The 25,047-nt window shown below is 40.7% G+C and overlaps 1 protein-coding gene across 5 annotated transcripts in view; it reads left to right on the plus strand.

Moving 5' to 3' along the window:
* The window catches only part of INPP5F (inositol polyphosphate-5-phosphatase F), an 89,356-nt gene that overhangs the window by 24,460 nt on the left and 39,849 nt on the right, over positions 1 to 25,047 (plus strand). For all 5 annotated transcript variants that reach the window (XM_023241006.2, XM_045040757.1, XM_023241005.2 and 2 more), the window contains exon 3: positions 15,735 to 15,871. In XM_023241006.2, coding sequence (XP_023096774.1) covers positions 15,735 to 15,871 — 137 coding nt within the window. The remainder of the gene's footprint in view (positions 1 to 15,734; positions 15,872 to 25,047) is intronic.

Genomic DNA, 25,047 nt, shown 5'->3' on the forward strand with positions numbered 1-25,047 from the left:
TTTTCATTCCAGGGGCATCTCTGCCCGTGTAAATCCTCTCTTACACACAAGGCCTCCCTTAGGTCCTCTCTGTCTCTCGGATACCTGGACATTTCTCCAAGGTGGTGGCTGAGTGCCAAGAAGACAAGTGTCAGTATGAGAAGGTTTATCGAGCTTGCTAATATCCCATTGGCCAAAGTAAGTCCCATAGCCAAGTCCAGAGCCAACATTGGAGGAGACTTTACAAAGCTTGTATCCCAGGAGGCTGATTCACTGTGGCCACCATGCCCATGAGCCTCTGCTTTGTAAGCTGTAAAACAAGATTAAAAATAACTGCCCTCCTTTCTACTCCCCCCCCCCCTCCAGTATTGTGAGTCTAAATGAGGTAATATACCTGGAGGTACTTAATGAATTATCACTATTTTATTAAGCCTCTTTTGGTTGCAAAAATAAACCTATCAGCATACAGAAAACGAAGGTTTATTAGAAACCCCAGGGACCAAAACCAAGAAGTGGATGTTTTACAGGATCTGAGATTACATTTTGGGGCAGGGGGTCTCTGAGCACCGCTTTCCTATGTATCTCCTTTATTTTTCTCTTCTTGTGGCTTTCTGTTTCTGTGTATGTAGGACAAAATTTCTGCTCATAAATGATACCCTCAGCCCTCAAGCCCAACAATAGCTCCCGTTCCCTACAACCCCCGGAGATTGCCTATAGCCATCAGGGATTGAGTAGGGAGTCTAGTTCAGACCCCTAAAAAGAGATTCCTATTGGTGCTGTCTGGGCCATGGGCCTCCCCTGGTTCTCAAAGTTCAACTACGCTCCAGAGGTTTACTTCTTTGATCAGAGTAGGAGGCCTTGGACTGGGCAGACGATGCAAAGTTGTCTCATACAAGCAATGAACAGATAGACGTTGTTGGTCGATGAGTTCGTGATGCAGTGAAAGTGTGGGCATTTTGGAGGTGGTGAACATGGGCATCTCCTGTGGTCAGCCTCTGTTTATATGCTCTTTCCCTCCTTGCACCGCTTGCCTTTGGACTCAGAACAAGTGGTTGGTAAGCACTGGGGATACCTGTCCTCCAGGACTTTGGAAAAGGGGGAGGTGGAGAAAGAAAATGTAAGAAAGGCAGGGAAAGTAATCTCTGTACTTTTTTTTCCCCTCCTTCTCATCACATCCCTTTTGAGGTTTGGCTGTTAAGAGGGGGAGTGGGGAGGAAGCAAAGGAACATCTTTTCTTGGCCCCCTGCTGCTCTTCCTTCCCTCACCCACCACCCACAAGAGCTAACTGCAGCCGCACCCCAGTGCGTCACTCCCCCCCCCCCCCCCAGTTCCCCACCCTTCTTCCCTCCCTGCCTTCTTCTCTCCCTGCATTCTCTGCCCTGTGATGCCTCATCCCCAGGCCTCCTTGAGGCCCGCTAAACCTCTTGCTCTGGCCACACCATCAGCTCGGCCGGTTGGAGGTTCGTTCGCTGGATGTACCGGATCTAATGTAATGATTTGAGATGCATGTTCCCCTGGGAGCATCTTCCCTTCTGGGGGTAGAGGATGGGGCCGGGCGGGGGGATAACATGTCTGTACTTAAACTCTTTTTCACTCCTGTTTCCCTCCTACTTATTCTCTGCATTTCAAGGCACGAATTTTTGTTCTTGTCTAGTGTGATGGGAACATAAGTTTATTTGAACAGATGTCATTGACAGTCTTAACAGCGGCGTGGGTGAGCCATGCCACTGTTCCTGACTGTCACTGAACTCTGAGCTCTGTGGAGTGTCAGCAGGTGTGACTGAGGAACAGTATTAGTTTGTGAGGGCTGCCATAGCAAAGTCCCATAGACTGGGGGGCTTAAAGAACAGAAATGTATTTTCTCCCGATTCTGAAGGCCAGAAGTCCCGAGGTCAAGGTGTTGGCGAGTGGTTTCTTCTGAGGTCTTTGTCCTTGGCTTGTAGATGGCTGTCTTCTCCCTGTGTCTTCACATTGTCTTCACATTGTCTTCACACTGGCCTTTCTCTGTGTGTATCTGTGTCCAAATTTGCTCTTACAAGGGCACCAATCACACTGGATTAGGACCCACCTTAATGACCTCATTTTAACGTAATTACCTCCTTAAGACCCTGTCTCTGAAATAGGGTCACACTATGAGGAAGGCCTCTTCCCCACACGTTTGCGAGCAGTTCCACGTTCAAGCGAGGGTGTAATGTAGGCTATCTCTGACAACTTGAATGTGTCTGACTTTGGTTTGATCAGTGGGGTTTACCGATTTGAGGAGCAGAAAATAGGGACATGTAACATGGTAAATAGGTGAGAGAAAAGCACCATGAAATATCAACACTTTTTTTTTTTTTTATCCATTGTAGGGTGTAGGGGGACATAAGAATGATACTCTTATCACACTTGTAATTACACATTAATTTTTTGTGTTCCTTTTTTCTCATGGCCCTCTCTCACCCCATCTCCTAGGATAAGCTCCAGGAAGACAGGAGCTGTTTCTCTTGTGCTCATTGCTGTGTCCTCCCGTGCTGGCCTATAGCAGGGCTGCTCATAAATATACAGCAATACTACTGTAACGAATAATTATGGGGCGCCTACTGCGTGTCATGGTCTGCACTCAGTGCTGCGGATCACAGGGTGAACAAAACTCGAAGCTTCTAGGAGTCTAGGATTGGATCCAGGAGCTAGAATTAATTACCCAGTCACACTGTGTGCTCATTAGACTTCAGCTTCTGGAGAAGAGTGTGGGATGTGGTGAAGCACGTGGCAGAGGGGCCTGACTGGTGGGTGCGGGTCCCGGATGGAAGGCAGCCCTGGGGACTCGATGTCCGAAGCAAGGCCTGAGAAATGAGCGAGGTAATCTGGAAAAGGCTAGGGTAAGGGCAGAGAGCGAGAAGAGATAGATGGCTCTTGGCGGAGTCAGCAGCTGTGCAAAAAAGATGCATGATTGATCTTTCCACATGATTGATGTTTCCTGTTTTCTGTGCGATGCCGGGGAGATAGTCGTACCTTCGCGGAGATCTCCATGAAGAGGTTGCATGAGGCTGGAGGGTTTAAATGGATCACAAAAGCTCTTTAAATCAAAATCTATTTTGGAAAAAAAAATCTATTTTGAAGATAAGATAAGCTCAGTTAGGGTAAGAAGTGTCTGAATATAGAAAGAAAAATATATATTCCATGAGATTTTCAGGAATAGCGTGAAAACTGTAAGGAATCTTGATTGAAGTGGCAATAGAGGCTCTTGGTTTAGTAATTAAGTGAGTTACTAGTCGTAGTATTGAACAGCCAGAGACACGGTTCACCGCGGTAGCTCTCGTTCATTCAGATTGTGCTGGCCATCTGCTCCTTCTCCACTGTTGACGTGGGGAAGATGTCTCCATCATTAAAATGGTAAAATGTATTATGCATGTGGTTTAAAAAGTGTGATTTTAGTCTGCCGCAGAGACTTGGCTAGGACACCGATGACATGAAATCTTCAACCTACTTTAGAGATGAATGAGTGGAGTGTCACTAGCTTTGCCTCAGTATTTTCCTGAAAAGCCATTGGAAAACCCCAGCTGTCAAGGGCCCTGGAGGGAAGAAAGAGAAGTCTGGCAGAGCCTTGTGGTGCTCTCGGCCTCCACTGGAGGCCTGGTTCTTGGGGCACGCCTTTTAGATATTGCTTCTTATGTTTAAATACCCATGTGATTGTCGGCATCCATTTGCATTGTGAGAAAAGTAGATTGTTTTATTGTCTACTGACAACTCACATTTTTAAAAACGTGTGAAGATTGGGATAATGGTTTTACAACTCCATACATTTATTAAAATCATTGAGTTGTATACTTACAATGGGGGAATTTTATGGTATGTAAATTATATCTCAGTGAAGCCATTTTGGAAGGTAACTTGTGATGTACACTGTTATTACTTCTTATTTTATCTTTTTAAAAATTTTTAATGTTTATTTTTGAGAGGGAGGGAGGGAGGGAGGGAAGGGGACTGAGCATGAGTGGAGGAGGGGCAGAGAGGAGGAGACGCAAAATCCGCAGCAGGTTCCAGGCTCTGAGCTGTCAGCACAGAGCCTGATGTGGGCCCTGAACTCACAAACCTCGAGATTGCGACCTGACCCGAAGTCAGATTCTTAACCGACTGAGCCACCCAGGCGCCCCCTGATTTTATCTTAATTAAAAAAATAAATACCTCTTTCGAGGTAAGTTTTGATGATTTCTTTTTTTCATGTACTTTTTCAAGTTGCTTTGAAGGAAGCATTCTGAGGAAGTATTATTTGTGACCTAATATTTCTACCAAAGTAGGAATGACTTAAAATGTAATTCAAACGTAGTCATCTTATATTCACGTTGTTATTCATGAGGGTCTCAGAATTATTATCTTGGGGGTAAAATTTTCAGTGGTGACTAGGTTCCTGGTTAACCCTTAAAAGGTTCTTTAATGGTAGTTTAGGGGACCTATTCTGTGAATGGTTTGGGGTCTGGGAAGCAGGCAGCTACGTGGCAGGAGGTTCCTTTCTCTGGCATCTTCTCACTCTTTTCTGCTTTTCTCCTCTTCCTTTTACTCTCTCCCAAGGTACGTGGGTGCTGAATGGCCCTTACTTCCTCTCTTTGCTCCCTTCAGTCTCTTCCACCACTTTACACTTCAGAATTTTCCGTCACCTCCCTTGTCCCTGATCTGAGCTCCAGTCTCCTTGGTGCAGATGGTTCCACCACCCTGGCAGGACAAATTGGACACACAAATGTGACCCACAGTTTTGAGCTTTCCCAGTGGTTGTCAGATAAGCAAGCTTCTTGTTTCCGAGCGCATTTCTAATCAGATTGTCATATCTTCGGGCAGGGAGATTCTTAGGAGATGGGCCAGCTTGCCTCTTATGCTATTCCACTACCATTCCATTTTCTTTCTTTTTTTAAGTTTGTTTATTTCTTTTGACAGAGCAAGAGAGAGAGTGAAGTAGGGGCAGAGAGGGAGAGAGACAATCCCAAGTGGCTCCACACTATCCACACAGAGCCTGATAGGGGGCTTAATCCTATGAATCGTGACCTGAGCTGAAATCAAGGGTCAGATGCTTAATGACTGAGCCACCCAGGTGCCCCTTCCATTCCATTTTCTAGTTATAAGCCATTTGTTCTTTTTTTTTTTTTTTTTTTAACATTTGTTTATTTTTTAAGAGAGCATGAATAGGGAAGGGGCAGAGAGAGAGTCACAGAATCTGAAGCTGGCTCCAGGCCCTGAGCTGTCAGTACAGAGCCTGACATGGGGCTTGAACTCACCAACCACTAGATCGTGACTTGAGCTGAAGTCTGACATTTAACCGACTGAGCCAGCCAGGTGCCCAGCCATTTGTTCTTAAACTCCAGTCTCTCTCAGTGATTCATATGGCAGTGATATTAAAATTTTTAGCTTTGGCAGAAGGAAAGGATTGTTACGTTAAGAGTGACTGTGTGTATGGACCACCTATAAAGGTTCTTTCTATATTTATTTCCCCCTTTAATTCTTTTTGAACTTTTTATCTTACTGAACATTCTGAAGTGATAATAATCAAATTATTGTCAGGCCTAATTGTTTAAGAAAAGAGATTCTTGATAAATACAGTAAGTTGTCATTTACGTAGATGTGGGCCAGTATCAGCCATCCAGAGCAGAAAATGAAACTTATTGATTGAATTGAGTTGGTCATAAGTTTGTTATAGCCTGTGGGCTTGGGGTCCCCTCTTGGAGGGGCCAGTTGCCTCCAGCCTTGAGGCATGCTTGTGCCCCCTCTCAACCAGTAATTTATCTTCCTGTTGGCAAACCTGCATCATGAGTAGAAATCCCAGTTATACTTCATGTACTTGTTATACCTAATAGTTAGGAAAATATGTAATACATTAAAGTTTTTAATAAACATAGGAGAATACATCTTTGCACTTTAAGGAAGGTAAGCTATAGTTATGTTGAAAATGTACTTTTATATATAAATTCATTTTGCCCAATGACACTTTATAAGTTTGACTTTTCTAGTTTTCTAAAACTATTACAGACACAAAAGATTTTATATTTTTATACAGTGTCAGAGATTATTTCATTTTATGGCAGGTCATTATCAGGGACCTAAATTCATCCTAAGCATCATAAGCTGACTTGAATATGTTTCTGATTCCACCATTTGGTATTTTTGAAATGGTGCCTATTAAAAGTGCCTCTTGCCCTAGATGCTCTCTTTGTGAGTCATTGTCAATTTTCTATAAACCCAGACTTGAGGGACCTTTACTAGTCAACAGAGCAGCCAGTCAGGAAACATTGAGTAACTACTATGTATGGAAGATAAACAAATTAATAATTGGCTTTTGAGTTGGTAAGAGAATTAGAAGGCCAGTGTCATGTACTCTTAGCTGCTAGGTACCTGATTGAAAGTAACAGTGCTGGTATAGTGGTAGTGTTACTTGCAATTACACTTACTCGATGTACAATGCTCCCTAAAATGTATTCAGAGATGTATAGTGATCTGTTTCTATTACGGGGGAGGGGGAGCATTTCTGTTAATGTAGTTAAAAAAAAATAGAAATGGCTTTAAATATAAAACATATTAAATATACTATGGATTCATATCTTTAAAATTTTAAATTCATTTATAAATTTGCATAAAACCTTTATAGAGTCTTGCTCACATTCATATAAAAGTACTAACTGGCCAATTAATAGCTTATGCAGTGGGTATCAATGAAGTAGGTTTTATGCATACATCCCACTGAATTTGAATTCCTACCAAAGATTTGTATTTAAAAAAAACAAAAACAAAACAAACCAAAAACAGGATCCTTCAAATTGGAGCATAATTTATCCTGAGATAAGCCATTAAGATATCTCAATTATTAGATTCTCTTATAATGTATGGTGTGTTAATATATGATGGCTCATTTGAAGAGACTTCATACATTCAAAAAAATGAGATCAAGAGAAACTAGTCAGAGATTCTGTTTCTGACAGCAACAGACTAGCAGTATTTGAAGAGATAATAGCCAAAAATTTTCCAAAACCAATTATGAATACAAGTCACAGCTTTAAGAAGTACTTTGAACCACAAGGGGAAAAGTATAAAGAAAACCACACTTTGGCACCTCAAAATGAAACTGATGAAAACTGAAGACAAAGAAAACACCCTGAAAGCAGACAAAGGAAAAGTACACATTAAATTTAAAGGCATGCAGTGAGCCTTGATAGAAACAATGGAAGCCAAAAGATGACAGAATGATGTCTTCAAAGTGCCTGTCTAGAATTTTGTACCTTCAAAAGTTAAGGAAAATAAAGACATTTTGAGACAAACGGAAACTGAGAGAATTTGTCACCAGCAGGATCTGCTAACAAGAAATACTAGAGTTCTTCAGGCAAAAGGTAAATGACTCTAGATGGAGCATGGAGATGTGGGAAGGGATCTCTATCCCTTCTATCTCTGTCTACAGGAGATGTAAATATGTTGGCAAATTTAAAGGAATTTGACTTTATATGGAGTTTAAAATAAGATAGAATTAAAATACACAACAGTAGAAATGATAAGGAATTGAAAGGAATTGGTGTTCTAAGGTCCTTTCCCCTGTCCAGGAACTAGTAAAACTAGTGTAAAAAAAAAAAAAAAAGAAAAGAAAAGAAAAGAAAAAAGGCTTTTGTAGGTCAGGTTCATGTTTTCATCTCCTACAATATAATCACTAACAAAATAATAAAAGATTGTAAAATGTGAATAAAGGGGGAAATAGAACAGCAATAATTTAAAAAATCCCCCAAAGGCAAGAAAAGTACATAGAACAGATAGGACAAAAAATAAGATGGTAGATTGATTTCTAAATACATCAATAATTACATATGAATGGATTTAAACTCCATTAAAGCACAAAGCTTTTGTACTGGAAGAACAGTCAAATCCATCTACAAGCTGCTCTCAAGGCAAGTACCTTAGGTATGTGTATACAGAATGGTTGAAAGTAAAAGGATAGAAAAAATCATGCAAATGCTAACCTCCTGAAAACTGATGTGCAGTATACTAATATAAAAGCACACTTATAAAAAAAATTTTTTTTTTAATGTGTATTTTTGAGAGAGAGAGTGCAAGCAGGAGGGGGGCAGAGAGAGAGGGAGACACAGAATTCGAAGCAGGCTCCAGGCTCTGAGCTGTCAGCACAGAGCCCGACGCGGGGCTTGAACCCACAAACTGTGAGATCATGACCTGAGCCAAAGTCGGACGCTTAACCGACTGAACCACCCAGGTGCCCCTAATATCGAAGCACACTTTAAGGCAAGAAGCATAGAATGATATACATTTCGATAATACCAAAAGATTTAAGTCACCAGAAAGGTATAACAATTTTAAATTGGTATGCACCTAAACATAACTTCAAAATCTATAAAGAGCAGTAAGTCATTTAACTTAAATTGGTTCAGACTGTCAATTTGAAATGACAGAGAATCATGTAAGTATTCTTGATATCACTTTGATACAAAAGAAAGAAAAGGTGAGCCAACTCTAATCTCCTTTCCTAATGCTCGTTTTCCTTCTTCACCAGTGTGTCTCCATCTTCCAATATATATTGTGGGAACGCAGACCCCTCCCTGAGATACCATCTGTAGAAGCCCTTCAAGAACTGAAATATTTGTATTCGAATATTCTATGACAAATAACTTAGGAGTATATAATACCCATCTGTCTTTGGGTTAGTTTTTATTTGCATGTGGGTGTAGTCATGGACTCTGCTGTGCTGGGCCCTCTATTTACACAGGACTGTGTTAAGACAGCTTGTGCTCATTGCTTTGCATTTCCCACCTTCTCCTCTGAGGAGTGGACCCAGGAGAGGTGCAGGGTTGCTTTGTCCTCAGGAATATATAGTCTACTCTTTGCGAGCAAGCTAAAGGAGGTAAATGTGTGAGAGTCAACAGCAGACTTCTCTTTTTTTTTTTTTTCCAACGTTTATTTATTTTTGGGACAGAGAGAGACAGAGCATGAACAGGGGAGGGGCAGAGAGAGAGGGAGACACAGAATCGGAAACAGGCTCCAGGCTCTGAGCCATCAGCCCAGAGCCTGACGCGGGGCTCGAACTCACGGACTGCGAGATCGTGACCTGGCTGAAGTCGGACGCTTAACCGACTGTGCCACCCAGGCGCCCCTAGCAGACTTCTCTTTTTATTTTTGCCTTTGGTCATAACGAATGGTTGGAGAGAGATACAGAGAAAGTAGAAAGTGTCCAAAAGAGCAGTGAAAACAGAACCTCCAAAACAAACTATGGTTGTATGCTACGAAAAAACAACTATGGTTGTATGCTAAGTAAGTAAGTAAATAAATAAAAAAGCAAATAAAGTCTTAAAAATTCCTACCCTACTGAACCAGTTCAAATTAGAACCAGTCTTTGGAAAAGGTGAGCCAGAAGAAAAGAAAATAGGAAAAGCAAAATCTTTTTCACACAAATATTTCATTCACTTCAATTGTCTGGCACATATGAATATGTATTGCATGTGCATTTCTTTGAGGAGTTCTTTTAATTGAATCTCACTTAAGCCATTTACCAGATGAACCAACTCCCCCCACTGCCTCTCTGTTGGTGGATATGCTGGATGCTCTGAAGGCTGAAAGCTGCTGGCTGGTAGGGGACTGCAGGAAGCTCGCTCTCTCCTGGTGGATCATGGATGGTGCTTGTTCCCAAACCTGTTTATATCTGTTAAACTCGTTATTGTAATTATGTGATTAAATATTAAGCCCATCAACTCGAAGTGCAAAAGGAAGACTAATGGTTTCTAGGAAAGCTGAACTGAATACTCTGGAAATACTTAGATAAAGCTGTGTTGCGCTATAAAGAAAAAGAATAAGGGGCGTCTGGGTGGCTCAGTTGGTTAAGCGTCTGACTTCAGCTCAGGTCATGATCTCATGTTCATGAGTTCAAGCCCCACGTCGGGCTCTGTGCTGACAGCTCGGAGCCTGGAGCCTGCTTTGGATTCTGTGTCCCCCCCTCTCTCTCTGCCCCTCTCCTTCTTGCACTCTTGTCTCTCTCTCTCTCAGAAATAAACATTAAAAATTTAAAAAAAAAGAAAGAAAAAGATTAAATAGCAACACTAAATACCCATCAGTAGCTCATTCTCAAAATTCTAGGTAAATCAATATACATTTGAATGTTTCATATGAAAACTAAAATTAAGGGGCTCCTGGGTGGCTCAGTTGGTTGAGTGTCTGACTCTTAATTTTGGCTAGGTCATGATCTCGTGGTTTATGGGATTGAGCCCCTCACTAGGCTCTGCACTGGCAGCGTGGAGCTTGTTTGGGATTCTCTCTCTCCCCCTTCCCCCTTGCATGCAAGTGTGTGCTCACACATGCGCTCTCTCAAAATAAACATTAAAAAAATAGTCTTTTTTTATATGTCATCTTTAAGCTTTCAAGTAAGATTAAAAGGACTAATGTCAGGGGTGCCTGGGTGGCTCAGTCGGTTGAGCATCTGACTTTGGCTCAGGTCATGATCATGAGTTCAAGCCCTGCGTCGAGCTCTGTGCTGACAGCTCAGAGCCTGGAGCCTGCTTCGGATTCTGTGTCTCCCTCTCTCTCTGCCCCTCCCCCCACTCATGCTCTGTCTGTCTCTCTCAAAAACATTCAAAAAAAATTTTTTTTTTTTTTTTAAATAAAAAGTAAGTAAAAGGACTAGTGCCAAGCATAGTAACTAATTGTTCTCCTGAAGTGGGGTTTGGATTTGATATAAAGAATGTCTGTGGAAGGGGGAATAATGATCAAAAGGAAGTTTAGTTTTATCTGTTAGCATTTACATTTTTTTAATGTTTTTTTGAAGGAGAGAGAGAGAGAGCAGGGGAGGGGCAGAGAGAGAAGGAGACACAGAATCCAAAGTAGGCTCCAGGCTTTGTGCTTGAACTCAGGAACTGTGAGATCATGACCTGAGCCTAAGTCGGACACTTAACCGACTGAGCCACCCAGGTGCCCCAACATTTACATTTTTAAGCAAATGAATGTGTTAATGTTAATTTTATGAAGAATATATAAACAAAAAAGGATTGCTGGCCACTCATCGTTGGATCACATGCTTATCATTATGTTGGTAGGATGGATACCATGTCGAGAAACATGTAGATGGAATACTTCCCAGAGGTGAGGTCATGAGTGTCTGTAAAAACATTTTCTGAAATTGGATAAAAAAATTTTTTTGATGAAAATCTTTATTCCACAATTGTTTTTACCCTTTTAAGTGAGTCAATTATTGTATAGAGCAAACAACTGAATCTTTTCCAGTACTATTGTTTTAGCTTGCCCTCCTGGTCATCCTTTTCAAGATAATTATTTCCTAATCCATTTTCTTATCTTGCTGGGGAAGTCAGAGTTCCTTGTCTGTCTCTTCCTGGAGGAGCCAGGGTTACAAAACTGACTATTTCTCCCATTGTAATATGTTAAAAAAAAGGTGAAAGAGTATCTTTCCGCCGAAGTTACCTTTGACTTGGTCGCACTGCACATCCACATCTCAATGTGGCAGCGTTCATTGAGCCGCACTTTTTTTCCCCTGGTGGATGATGATATAAATTAATATCATTGGTGCTTTTAAAAATTTAATTACAGAATTTTGCCTGATGCATACTGGGACTGCCAAACACTAGTGACTGGATGCTTCTACATTTTTCTTAAACTATAAAACATATTTTTGGATCATTTAACCCTGTTCCTAACATGTTCATTCTTGCCAGACTTTCAGGCTTACAGGGTTGTTATGTGCGGTTTCACCTAAAGCAAAATAATTATAGAAATGAAGTTTATTATTTTCCATGAGGTTTTTGTTTGTTTTGTTTTCTAGAGTCAGTGATTTTTGTCTGGAGATAGCTCTGTGTCCAATTCAAAATTTTCATTTTCTTTCCATTGTGATAATTTTAATTGTTTTGTTTTGTTTTTTCAACACTAGTGAAAACTGGTAGCTGTTTGGAGTGATGTTGATGTAATTCAAGAATTAATAGGCTGTCCTAGTTTTACCTTTGTCTTGGGCAGAAAATACACTTTTTGGTTTTTTATTCTCTGCTTTGCTAGGTAAGATTCCTAACAAGTTCTTTTCTCTTTTTTAGAAGGAACTTTGAAAAAAAATTGAGGAGCTGCCTGGGTGGCTCAGTCAGTTAAGCATCCGACTCTTGATTTTGTCTCAGGTGATCATCTCATGTCTCATGATTTTGAGCCCTGCACTGGGCTCTGTGCTGACAGCATGGAGCTTCCTTGGGATTTTCTCTCTCCCTCTCTCTCTCTGTCCCTCCCCTGCTCACTCTCTCTCCCTCTCCCTCCCTCTCAAACTATTAAAAAAGTTTTTTTAAATAAAAAACTAAAAAAAAAAATTGAGATGTAATCCACATGCTGTAAAATTCACCCCTTTGAAAATGTACAATTCAGTGGTTTTTAATACATTCTCAGAGTTGTACAATCATCACCACTAATTCCAAAATATTTTCATCATCCCAATTTCCTTAGATTATAACTAGTAGAAATCTATTCCCCTATTAATTTTACTTTCCATGTTTTCTTTTAATTTTTATTAGTTTTTTTAGGCTTATTTATTTCTTTTGAGAGAGAGAGAGCATGAGCAGGGGAGAGGTAAAGAGAGGGAGAGGGAGAATCCCAAGTGGGCTCAGCATGGAACCCGATGCGGGGCTTGATCTCAAGAACCGTGAGATCATGACCTGACTGGAAATCAAGAGTCTGACACCTAACCTACTGAGCCACTCAGGCACCCCTCATGTTTTCTTTTTGATGCAGTTTGTAGATTGGTTGGAAGTTAGCTATAAAAAAGCCTTTTTTAAATCCGTGGTTCGCACACTTCCAGCTGCTAAATTATTTCAAAGCCGATTCCAGATGCCCTGTTTATCCACCAATGCTTCAGTATGTGTTTCAGCACCGTTTAATGACCTACACGCTCTCCCCCGCTTTATCATCATGTACCAGGTGTTCATATTCTACGGGTCTGTGTCTGTCCGCTCTGTTCTCTTCCAGTGTTCATTTGGCCATTCCTATACCACTACCCCATTGTTTTGTTTACCTGCTTTATAGTATGTTTTGCTATCTGGTAAACGTTAGCTCTTAGTAACAATAACATGAATCATAAAGATTATTTAATCCTCGTAGCTATTCTCTGTAGCAGGCAGTTTTATCCCACTGTACAAATAAGAAAACCAGGAAGTCAGCTAAGTATTGTGCTTCTAGGTACCCGATAAATAAGTGGTGAGCTAAAATTCCAGTCTGAGTTCTGACCTCAAAGTCCAGCCCACTACAGATTTTCTCTGTTGTTTGATCACTTACATTATACTTTTTCAGATTTAATCTTCATTATAACTCCCCAAACATATTGAACTTCAGTCCATAATATATATATTTTTAAAGAACACCTTTTTTCATATTTTTTTTCCTGTAGAACTAGCTAACTAAACTCTAAAAGTATGCATATTTTATTTTAAAATGTGTTTGGGTTTGGAAGTTGTATTTCATTATTGGCAGGATCAGTATTTTTATGAAAGAAAAAAATGATGCGTTTTGGTTTCCCAAGTGAGTTTATGCATGGAACAAAACCTCTGTTCGAAGGTTAATATTTTTATATGTTGGCACTATGCCATAAGGTGGTTTATTGGAAAGATATTTATTACATTTGATTATGCATATTGTGTTTTTCATTGCTGTTATTTATTAAAACCATAATTTGCAGTGTTAATATGAAATGTATCCAAAGTCAACTCCAGCTAGAAGGCATAAGCTGGGGAAAGGACTTCCTAGTGTTGGCTGCCTGGTCAACTGCCAGCACTCTAACAGAAATTATTCCTGTGAGGTTAGGAATCCTACAGTAAGGATTTTGTTTTATTCAACAAAATACTGTATTGACATTCAACAGTATATTGTTTGTTGCTAACTCCTACTTTTCTGAAGAACAAGTGTTATGTGCTTTATTTATTATGTGTTAGGTTTATTATATGATAGGTGCTTGATAACTTTGATCCATGCCTAAAATACTCCGTAGCCCGTGGTAGGTCCCTGCTTAATGTTTAATGATAATGAATAATGAAATGGCCTGTAAAAGCCTTGAAACTTTGGAGTAAATTTCCATCCTACTTTATAAAGAATTATGAAACTCTTCCAAACTCTTGCATCTATGAGATGCCTTAAGCACATTTTCAAAGCACAGTCCCTAGAATGTGAGTTGATTGATATTTGGGGGAAATTGAAATACTATATATCTCTTTTAAGAACATTTTTTGTATGGTGAATATATATCCATCATGTTGCTTTTCCACAAGAAATTACTGAAACACTATTTTGATTATTTTTATTTTTGGTGCTAATTAGTATTTTTTTTAAGGGTGTCTGTAACCTCATGAACTGAAAAATAGCATTTGCATGCCATCTTTTCTAGACCATTTCTCAGTTAAAAATCTTTAAAAAAAAAAAATAAAAATCTTGTGAGAAATAAAAAATTTGGATTGGAAAGATCATTGTTGGGCTCTTGGGTGTTTTCTTTCCTTCTTTCTTATACTTAAAGATTAGTTTGTTTTACCATCTCCCTCCCCTCTCACCCCACCCGTTCGTCTCAGTATATTATTTGCTTGGTCTAGTGTGCGCATAAAGTGGTTTTGGAATCGCTAACTCACGCCCTTCCAACAAATTCACTAACCAGAGTACAGTATGATATATAGTTCTTTTTGTCTTTATCCTTAAAAAATAATGTTTTCCAGAGTTATTTAGGTGAGTTTTTTTGTAACCATGTGGTTACATTTTCCATTTGTATTAGAGTTAAGTTGCTGTTTGCATTTAGTTTTTAGTCTTGCCCCCACTCCCCATTCTGGTTGAAAGCAACTATTTCCTTATTTTTGAGGAGATGTGAAATATCACCCTAGTCCTGAGAGTCAGAACTATACAAAAGGGTATACTCAGAGAACTGTCATTTCCCCTGATCCCTTTTATCTCCCCCATTTCCCCCCATTTGCATCATATTTCTGCCTACTACTCTCTGTAGGTAACCAGTCTCATTAATTTCTAATTTCTCTTTTATTTTTGTGTGTAACTCAGCAGTGTGTGTGTTTTTTCTCATATCTTCCATAAAAGGTGGCACACTCTAGATACTCTTTTGTACTTTGATTTGATGATAAATCATCTATGACTTCATTATATCCTTGTTCTATAAGTATCTCCAGTTTATCCATGTAATATATCCAGGAATCGTTTCTTGTCAGTTCCTAGAACATGCCTAATGTCTTTTCTACAGCTTCATAGTATTCCACTGAGAGGATGTGTCCCAGTTTATTCAACCACTGTCCTATGTCTGGACAGCTAAATTGTTTCTAGTATTTGGCAATTACAAACCGCTGCAATGAATAGACTTGAGTTTACCTACTTTTGGGCTGGCTGCGTATCTTTGGGTGAACTCACAAGAGTGGGATTGCTAGGTTTAAGGTAAGTGCATATGTTTTATTGTTAGGTATCACTAAATTTCCCTCCAGAAAAGTTTTGCCTGTTTGTATTCCCTGTGTCCCCACAGCCTTGACAGTGAATGTGCTGTCATACCTTTTATTTTCCCCAATCCGATAGGTAAACGTGGCATCACTACATTTTAATTTACATCTCTCTAATTATGAGTGAGACGGAACATCTTTTCCCATATTCAGGGCCATTTTTATATCTTTGTCGTGTGCTTTACTTTGAAGGGTTATATTTAATGTATATTGTGTTGTTAGATTATTCGTCTTCAGCTTGCTAGGATAGTAGCACTTTACAGATACCAGACGTTAGTGTGACTTTTTCTCTTTCAGATCTTCCATGGTGGCTTATTTTAATTCGGCAGAAAGCATTGGTGGGCAAACTTCCAGGAGACCATGAGGTCTGTAAAGTTACCAAAATTGCTGTGCTGTCGCTTTCTGAAATGGAGCCTCAGGATCTTGAGTTAGAGGTAAGGTGGAAGTCTCAGGAAATTTTATGGAAGCTTGATGTAAATATAACAACAAATAGGATTTGGTTTAATAGTCCAAAATCGTAATTTTAGAACTGGATAATATTTTTAAAAGTAACTTAATCCTGTGGTTTTCAAACTTCACTTCAGTAGTGGAAGCTTTCAAAATCTGTGAAATCCAGTGTATAAAATGCATAAAGGCAGAGGTGGTGATACAGGGGAGGGGATCCTTGGGACCCTGCCCACCTGGCCTCTACTGGAAAGCCATTTTCTGCTTCCAGGGAACCCAGAACTCTGCACAGTACAGTTTAAAAACTCCTGATTTGGGAGAGAGTGGAGTTAGTCAAGGAGGTGATGAGATTTAACTTATTCTGCATCCTTTTTTATCTGTATTTCTTGAAATTTTTTAAAACATATATGTTTTTGTAATTAAAAAAAATTTTTTTTTCTTAAAGAAAGAAACCACTGATCTCGTGCAATCTTTTAATTTTTCAAAAGGAAACCAAGCCTACAATAGAGGGACTTAAGGCCAAAATAATGAGATTTCCCAGGGCCAGTATTTTTTTTTTTTTCCACCAACTGTACCACCAGTAGGTAGAAGTAGCCCACGAAAGCGTTTGTATCATGTTTGCAGTTGGTGCAGGGATGTGGCCTCTAGGGATGTCCTCACTCTGCCCTGGTCCTGGGGTGTCCTCATCACTATGTGATATGTGAGGCCCTGAAGGTTGAGTGGCTTATCCTATCTGATGCCTCAGAGCACCCTATAAGGTGAGCACTGTTGGATCCATGCTATACAGATGAAGGAAGGAGACTTGGCAAGAGTTAAGTCACAGCTGGCACATCATGGGGACTGGGCCTGGACTCAGGCCATCTGGTCCTGTATCACTCCGCTGAGCTGCCTCCCTAGTACCTAAACAGCAGGTAACAGGTACCAGAGCACCCACTATCCCACAGTTCAATACATGTTTTTCTGGGCTGGTCTCCTGGGGAGGAAATTTGGGGACAGGGTTAAATTGTTTAGAAAAATAAGTAAAAATACGGTTATTTTTATGTTTCAGATTGTACTGGAAGTTTGACAATCTAATTTTTAGAAACCAGCATTAAATTGAATTTAAGAGGACCCTGATATTTTATTTATTATGGGAATCAAAAAAGATTAGAGTATTTCTTACTCCCCTTTATTGGTTCCAGTGCTAGAACATTAATCATTATTGCTGATCTAGAGACAAATAACTTAGGTAGCAGTTAAGCCTATTAAAAGCAGGTCTTGGCAGTTTTTGTTTGCATTTTATCGTAGGGAAGGGCAGCCAGACTAGCAAAAACTCAGTTTACTAAACCAATAAATGTGTCATCAGTGTCTTTGGATGGCTTTGCTGACAAATTGGAAGATCAGCCTGACTTTTCTGTCACCAACCTTTGCCTTGAGGGGGAGCACTGGCGTTCTGGTTTAAGCATTAAGCTAGGGACCCTGGTAGTTAGATTTAGAGTAGGGGACCAGCTTGTCTGGCACTTTATCCACCTGTCAGTCATTGGTCTGCACATTTGCACTCCCCACTTTGGGAAATGTATGGTCACTCCTCACCCAGAGAAGCCTGGGACCCTTGTTGGATTTTTCAGGGAAGTTTTCTGACACCCTTTTGCTCCCTAATCTGTAATATTCTTGAGATTCATAGCTGGCTATTGTAAAAATGGTGGGGGGGGGGGGCAAGCAAATGACATTTATGTGGAATTTTTAAACACAGAAATGTGAATATTATGAAAACTTTGAGATTTTCATTCTTCACATTTTTCCTTTTTTCTCTCTTGATATTCTCAAGTAAAACAGATTATCTTTAAATAAAATGAAAATGAGATTTACCCCCAACATAAGAGAGTTGAATGTTTTTACAGCACTATTGGACCATATTAACTATAGCACTTATGGGCATTAAGGGTGTGGTCCATGTTAAGAGCTGAAAATATGTAATGATCCCTGTTAATTGGGAGTAAACATGACATAGGGAAAATATTTCCAGATCTTATTTTCATGAGTAGTTTGGCACACCTTTCTCTGAGGAGATTATCATTTTAGAAATTTGCACTTTCCCCCTTTTTTAGGAGAGCTTTTCAACAGTGAAAAACAGGAGGAAAGGGCAAGGAACAGCTATTTTGGAAATCAAGAATTGCTTGCTTATTTTCCAACACGTTAATTTAAATCTTTGGGATCTTTATTCCAATTGCCATATAAATCCATTTAAAGGGAGCTTTTAGAAGCTTAGCAATCATTGTTATTTGCTTTGATTTCATAGTAAATTGTAAATGAGGAGAAGGGAAAAAAGCCCACTACTTAGAAATAATCATTGTCCATATTTTAGTGAGTCTTAATGGTTATTTCCATTGCCCCAAGCTTTTGAAGGAACAACATTACTTTGAAATTTTTAGACTAGTTTTCGGTTTTTTGCATTTTTACATTATTTTTTTCCTACTTAACTCCTGTTATTTTTCATAAACATATATATTTTTAAAACCAGTTCTTAGGTTTCTTTCTACCTCTTTCTAATTTGGATGTCTGTGTATTGCTTTCAGTGCCCTCGTCCTTCCCAGCAGGGCCCTCGGACTCTTTCGTGCGGTCATTTCTCAGACTTGCTGGGGCCTCGTCTGTGTTCTGTAATTAGAGCAGAAGCAGTCTTATTCCAGACTCTGGAATTTAATAGATTTTCTAGTTTTCTGCCTTGGTTGCCTTTTCACCTCAAGTATTAGGCTTGTTTGCCAATTAAAAAAAAAAAAAATTCACGTACTATACAGTTCACCCATTTACAGCATATAATTCAGTGGCTTTCAATATATTCAGAATTTTGTGACCATTACCACAATCGACGTTAGAACATATTCATTATGTATGTTCTCCATGAAGAAACCCTGTGCTCATTAGCAGTCACTCCTCATTTTTCTCCAAACCCCAGCTCCCTCAGTCCTAGGCAACCACTGATCTACTGTCTAAATTTGCCTATTCTGAACATTTCTTTTAAATAGAATCATATGATATTTGGCCTTTTGTTTTTGTTTTTTAATATTATTTTTAAAATACTTTTTAATGTTTATTTATTTATTTTGAGGGAGTGGGGAGGGACATAGCGAGAGAGAGAGAATTCCAGGCAGGCTCTTTGCTGTCAGTGCAGAGCCTGATGTAGGGCTCGATCTCACGAACTGTGAGATCATGACCTGAGCTGAAATCAAGAGTCCGACGCTTAACCAACTGAGCCACCCAGGAGACCTTATATGTGGCCTTTTGTGACTGGCCTCTTTTTACTTAGTGCAGTGTTTTCAAGGTGCATAACCATTGTTCGTATCTCAGTACTTAATTCCTTTTCATTCCACTGTGTGGATATATCACATTTATCCATTCACCAGTTGATGGATATTTGGGTTGCTTTCACTGTTTGGCTGTTAGGAGTAGTTCTGTGAACATTTGTGTACAAGTTTTTGGTGGACACTTGTTTTCGTTTCTCTCGGGCATGGCCTAGGACTGGAATTGCTGGGTCATACGGTAACTCTGTGTTCAACCTTTTGAGGAAGCACCAGACTGTTCAGAGAAGTATGCCATTTTAAAACATCTATCCAAGAGCGTGAAGAATCTGTGGGGTTCAGTAGATAACATCGATGTTCTTGCTTTTGAAAAAACATCCTTTAAAGTTTTATAGCCTTCTGTCCCATGTCTGCATATCTTATTTGCTGTATCTCATTGCCTTAATAGATAACTGCAACATTTTCCATATTTGGTTTCCCATTAGACATGTTTAAAATTTTAGCTCCAGATGGACACAGATACCAACTTTGAAAGTAAAATCATTCATTTTCCTTTTCTTAAATAGCAGCGTCAACATCAGCCCTTAATCTTGGTTGTGAGACGTAAGTTGCTAGAGTAATACAAGAAGTAGCAGAGCACCCTGGGGCCTCTGGTGGTGGTTTTCTTTTTGAGATCGTGTGGATCAAAGCTGTGATAAGGGCCTAAGCACATACTGCGCACAACTGGCTGGGCCTCTGGAAAAGGGAAGGTGATCCCACTGTCAATGCTGAATGTTGTAATCCCAAGAGCTCTGTCTAAACAAAGCATCTTAGGACTTGACAGGATCCCAAGAGGTTATTTTCTCTATCCTTGTTTTTCAGAAGGACTAAATTTAACCCTTTTAGGATCAAGGAATGCACAGTTGTGATGAGCACCAGGTGGTGATAATAAAAACTTAAAAATAAATGGTAGTCTGCATTTAAAAAAAATAAATGTAACCCTTTAAAAAAAAATTTAGCCCTTTTAAAAACAATTGTGGTCTATACTTTTCTAACGGTAACTATGTGGAAGATTCTAAAATATTTATGGAATTGTTAAAGTAAATTTAAATCTCTATTTTTATTTTTTTAAGTTTATTTTGAGAGAGCAAGCGAGCACGAGCCAGGGAGGGGCAGAGAGAGAGAGAGAGAGGGAGAGAATCCCAAGCAGGCTCCGTGCTGTCAGTGTGGAGCCTGACGCAGGGCTCCATCCCACGAACCGTGAGACCATGATCTGAGCTGAAATCTGGAGTTGGATGCCTAACTGACTAAGACACCCAGGTGCCCCTAAATCTCTATTTAGAAAAATTGGTTTTAAGAGACAGAAATCAACTTCCAGGTAAGATGGTATCCTGCGTTTGTGCTTTGCTATACAGATCACAATCCTTATCTGAAAACTTTGGGGCCATATTTGTGTTAGAATTCAGGATTTTGAGAGTTTTCAAAAGGCTATTCCATGCATTCCATACACATCCAGTGAGTCTGGGGCATTACCCCATAATATAATACATTAATATTTCCTAAAGAATCATACAAATATTCATACTAGGATGACTTTCAATAGCCTTCTATCAGTTCAGGGCATATTTGGCAATTAAATGAGTTTGTAACAAACTTAAAAAAATTAACTTGCAGGTTTCATTGATTTTTTTTTTTTTTTTCTTTTTTTTGATTTTGGAGTTGTGGATAATGAAGTTAAGGGATATTGGGATTAGGCTCTATTCCAAGCCCAGGAAGGGGATAGGTTTTTTGTTTTGTTTTTTTAAAAAAAAGAAAGAAAAAGGAAAACAAAGACATGGCCAGGCCTAGAGAGGAGAAGCATCTTCATGGACCATAAATGGACATTAGGTCCAACTGAGGCTATAGGCCTCCTTGGTTCTGGGTCCAGAATCAGGCAGTGGGAGGTGGAGATTTGGCATCTGCACAGTAAAGGGAACTAAAAGGACTACAGGAGAGATGGGGGCCTGGAACCGTGCTCAGTGCTGGAGCCCAACTTGCTATCTTGTGAGAGGAGGCTTGTTAGGTTGTCTGCTCTATGTGGGATAATTATGTATAAAGAATTCTCCTGTTTAGCCAGTAGCCCCTGCCTTGAGAAATACTGATCTGGGCAAAAGGTAAGGGTCTGAGTTAACATAATGGCAATCAGCATGAAGTAGCTGGGATCGACAGGAGAGACGCTAGGGAAGAATAATGGAAGATGGCCACCCAGGGGTCCATCTCTTGTGTAAGGGATCCAGTAGATAGTGTAGTCAATGACCTACGGCAACCAGAGGAAGAACAAGATTTGGGAAACAAACTTTGATCAGTTTTGGAAATGCTGAATTTGAGGGACTAGGGTGTCAGTAGCTGGGAGACGTTATATTTTTGGGTCATGAACTCAGCACAAGAGTGGCATTAGAAATGTGTAGTTAAACATAGCAGTAGTTCAAATGAGGAGAGAGGATGACATTTTCTAGAATTCATGAAGAAGGGGAAGAGAGCTAAAGGCAGAATGTTGGGACATACCACCGTCTTTAGGGACGGAAAGAGATGCCAACAAAGAAGACTAAGCAGGAGAAGTTAGAGGTGGGGGAAGAGCCCAGAGTCGTGGGAACCAGAGGAAGAGATCACAGGGGTGAGTGTTAGCGTCATGTTCTTAGAGATAAAGTCTGTCTTCTCCATACTTGAGGCCCTTATTTTACTCTGCCTGAGCAGTCCCATTGGGCTTTTACTCTCTGACCCATGCCTACCAGACCACAGTCCTCACAATTCAAGTGACCATGACACCATTTTTACCCTGCTACCTCAGAGGAGATTCTAGGCTTAAGGAATGGATTAAAAGATACATGTTCTGGTAAATTCTAACAGTGTTAAAAGATGGTAGCAAAGGGGCTCTTAGAGGCTGGAGCAGATAAGAGAGGAGGAAATGAAGGAAAGGTCCTGGTCCTAGAAGGGACACAGCAGGAAACTAGCCTTGCTCCTTCTGAGAGTGAGGAATGTGTGGGTGCAGACACGGTCTGACTTTAGAGTAGTTGGGTCTTATACATTTGCTTTCTACTTTCCTGGGAGAAATTTTGCTGGCTTGAGTACTGTTAAGGAATAACTATGTCTGACAAATGCCTAATCCCCTGTTTTGGAAATAAAAATCATGATAGTCCCTACCTAGGTTTGGACATGTTTTCAATTTTTTTGAGAGTGTTATTAATATGACTAGATAATTACATTCTGTATAAAAATTGCTAACCAGCAGTTGCTCAGTGTTGCAAGCGGAGGAGGCAGCAGGGGTCTAACGGGAGAGCCTCTTCTTAAAACCAGTTCTCTGCTACCCCAGTGATTCTGCACCAATGCAGGTGGGGGCGTGGGGGGTGAGGTATATTCTTGGAATAAGGGCAGTGACAGTTTTCCTGGGACTACTTCGATGCCTGCCCCGTGTATGAACCTGGAGTTTACCATTTATATTTTAGCATCAGCGCTCATTCAGTCACGTAACAAATATGGTGACCTACTGTGCCGGGGACTATGCGGCACTAGAGATACAGGAGGCAAAAAACCAAACACCTCTGCCATTATGAGCTTCCGTTACAGATAGTAAACGTCAGCATAATGATTATGCAGTATGTTGAGAAGTAATAAATGCTATGGGAAATAAAAGCCGGGCACAGGAAGGGCGGTGGGCGGAGTGCTCAGGAGTGGAGATTGTGGTGAGAGGTCTGGGGAGAAGGGTGTTGGGCAGAGAGGACAGCTAGAATGGAATCCCGAGGCGGAAGCATTCCTGACGTGTTGAGGAGCAAGAAGGCCAGTGTGGATGGAGTGGATTGTAAACAAGGGGAGGAAAGTGGGAGGTGAAGGCAGTGGAGGGAAGGTAAGAGTCTAGTTTTGGACACGTTGAATTTCAGATGCCCGGTGGCAATTCAGAAGGGAACGTTGGGATTTGAGAGTCTAGAATCTGGGGAGAGAGCTGGACTGGAAATACCCATTTGGGAAGGAGGAGTTGGCATATGGGTGGTATCTGAAGCCACGACGCTGGATGAAATCACGAAGGGACTGAATTTAGATAGAGAAGGGGGTCAAGAGCTGAGCCTTGTGGTGCCCAAGACATGGAGTCAAAAGGTCAGAAAGGAACCAGCAGAAGAAATAAAGAAGGAACAACCGGTGAAAGCCAAGTGCAGACAGTGCATGACAGATGGCATGATGTGATGACAGAGCGTGACCAACTGTGTCAGATGCCACCGAGAGGTTAAGATGAGTCCGCCTCTGGACTTATTAGCAAAGTGGAGGTCATTGGTCGCACTGAAGATAGCAGTTTACGTAGAGTAGTGGGGGGCTGAAGCCTGACTGGAGTGGGCCCGGGAGAGGAGGGGATGCCATGGGCTGGAGGCAGTGAGGAGTACAAGAACAGGGCACTGGCTAGCAGAAGAAGAGGCGTCAAGTGAAGGTGTTCGAGGAAAGATCTATCGGGATGTTTCTATGCTGATGGGAGTGCCGCACGCAAGGAGGGGAGGAGGGGCGGAGGGGAGGAGGGGAGAGCCCCCGGAGCGGTGTGTACTTGCTTAGCTCTCCTCTCCTTCCCTGTCAGCTTCAGAGCCTGGTAGTTTTGCTTACTCTCTGGGAAATCGTCAGCTCAGTTTCGGCAGGACAGCCGCGAGCGACTTCATCTTCGGGTCCCCTGTGTTCGTAAGCGGAGCAGGAGCAGCATAAAGTTGCAGTCAGGTTGTGATACCCCGGTGAACGGAGGTTTTGATAGCCATAATTTTGGAAAGGCCTGAAGTCTGTAAGACCCTGTTCTGTCTGAATACAGTCCCATTCTCAGTCCCATTTTTCTCCAGCTTTATTGAGGCATATAGAATTGACAAAATTGGCCACTTCCAAGGGTGATCGATCAGGAATACCTCTCCCCTTTTTATTACATTTAAAATCACAGTTTGAGCTAGATTCTGTTCTCATTTTTTTTATCCTGCTTATCATCTAGTAATAGTTATTTTGCAAGTAAGACACTGATTATAATAGGCACGTAGTAATTGTTTGCTCTTCGTGAGTGTCTACCACTTAGTGTAGTGATACACCCATTGCGTTGAAAACATGGAATTCGTCTGCATACAGTTAAAAGAATCTCTGTGTACCTCTCAGTATTTGCCTTGTGTGTTGAGCCACGTGAAAATTATATGTAAAACCCTTGGCTTTAAGCAGGTAGCCTTCTTTGGAACCTCTGTGCCCTTCTCTTAACAGGTTCCCATCCTCTTCCTCATACTTGTCAGACTGCACATTTCCTGCAGCCTCTGGTTACGGCGTCTTCAAATTTAATCTCTGGTCCCAAAGAGTATGTTTTTATGCTGATTCTGTTAGTAGGTATGAGGATAGGAGGAGAGTGATTGAAATGTCCAGCTTTTAAGATTCCCTACAGAGCAGACTCTTGACATCTTCTCAACCCAAATGCTCCATTAACTAGCATGAATGAATCTTTAGCAGACAGCTGTAAAGTAATGCCCCTAGGGCATAGCAGATGTGTATTTTGCGATATTTTAAATCTCAGATGCCGATTTTCAAAGCATGGATAAACCTCAACCAGAGTATTTTATTCTTCAGTTATACTGGGTAAGGACTTACTGTCGTTGTGATCCGAACCTGAATTTCCCACCCCTAAATCCTAAGGATGTCTTGTCCTGTATTACTTTCTTATCCTCTATGATCGCTTTTTTTTTTTAAACGTTTATTTTTATTTATTTTGAGAAGGGGTGGGGGCAGAGAAGGGTAGACAGAGAGGGACAGAGAGAATCCCAAGCAGGCTGCATGCCATCAGCTCAGAGCCCTACACAGGGCTCGATCTCACAAACCATTGAGATCATGACCTAAGCCAAAATCAGGAGTCAGATGTTTGACCGACTGAGCCACCCAGG

This window comes from Felis catus, chromosome D2 (assembly GCF_018350175.1).
Source record: "Felis catus isolate Fca126 chromosome D2, F.catus_Fca126_mat1.0, whole genome shotgun sequence".
Classification (NCBI taxonomy): Eukaryota; Metazoa; Chordata; class Mammalia; order Carnivora; family Felidae; genus Felis; species Felis catus.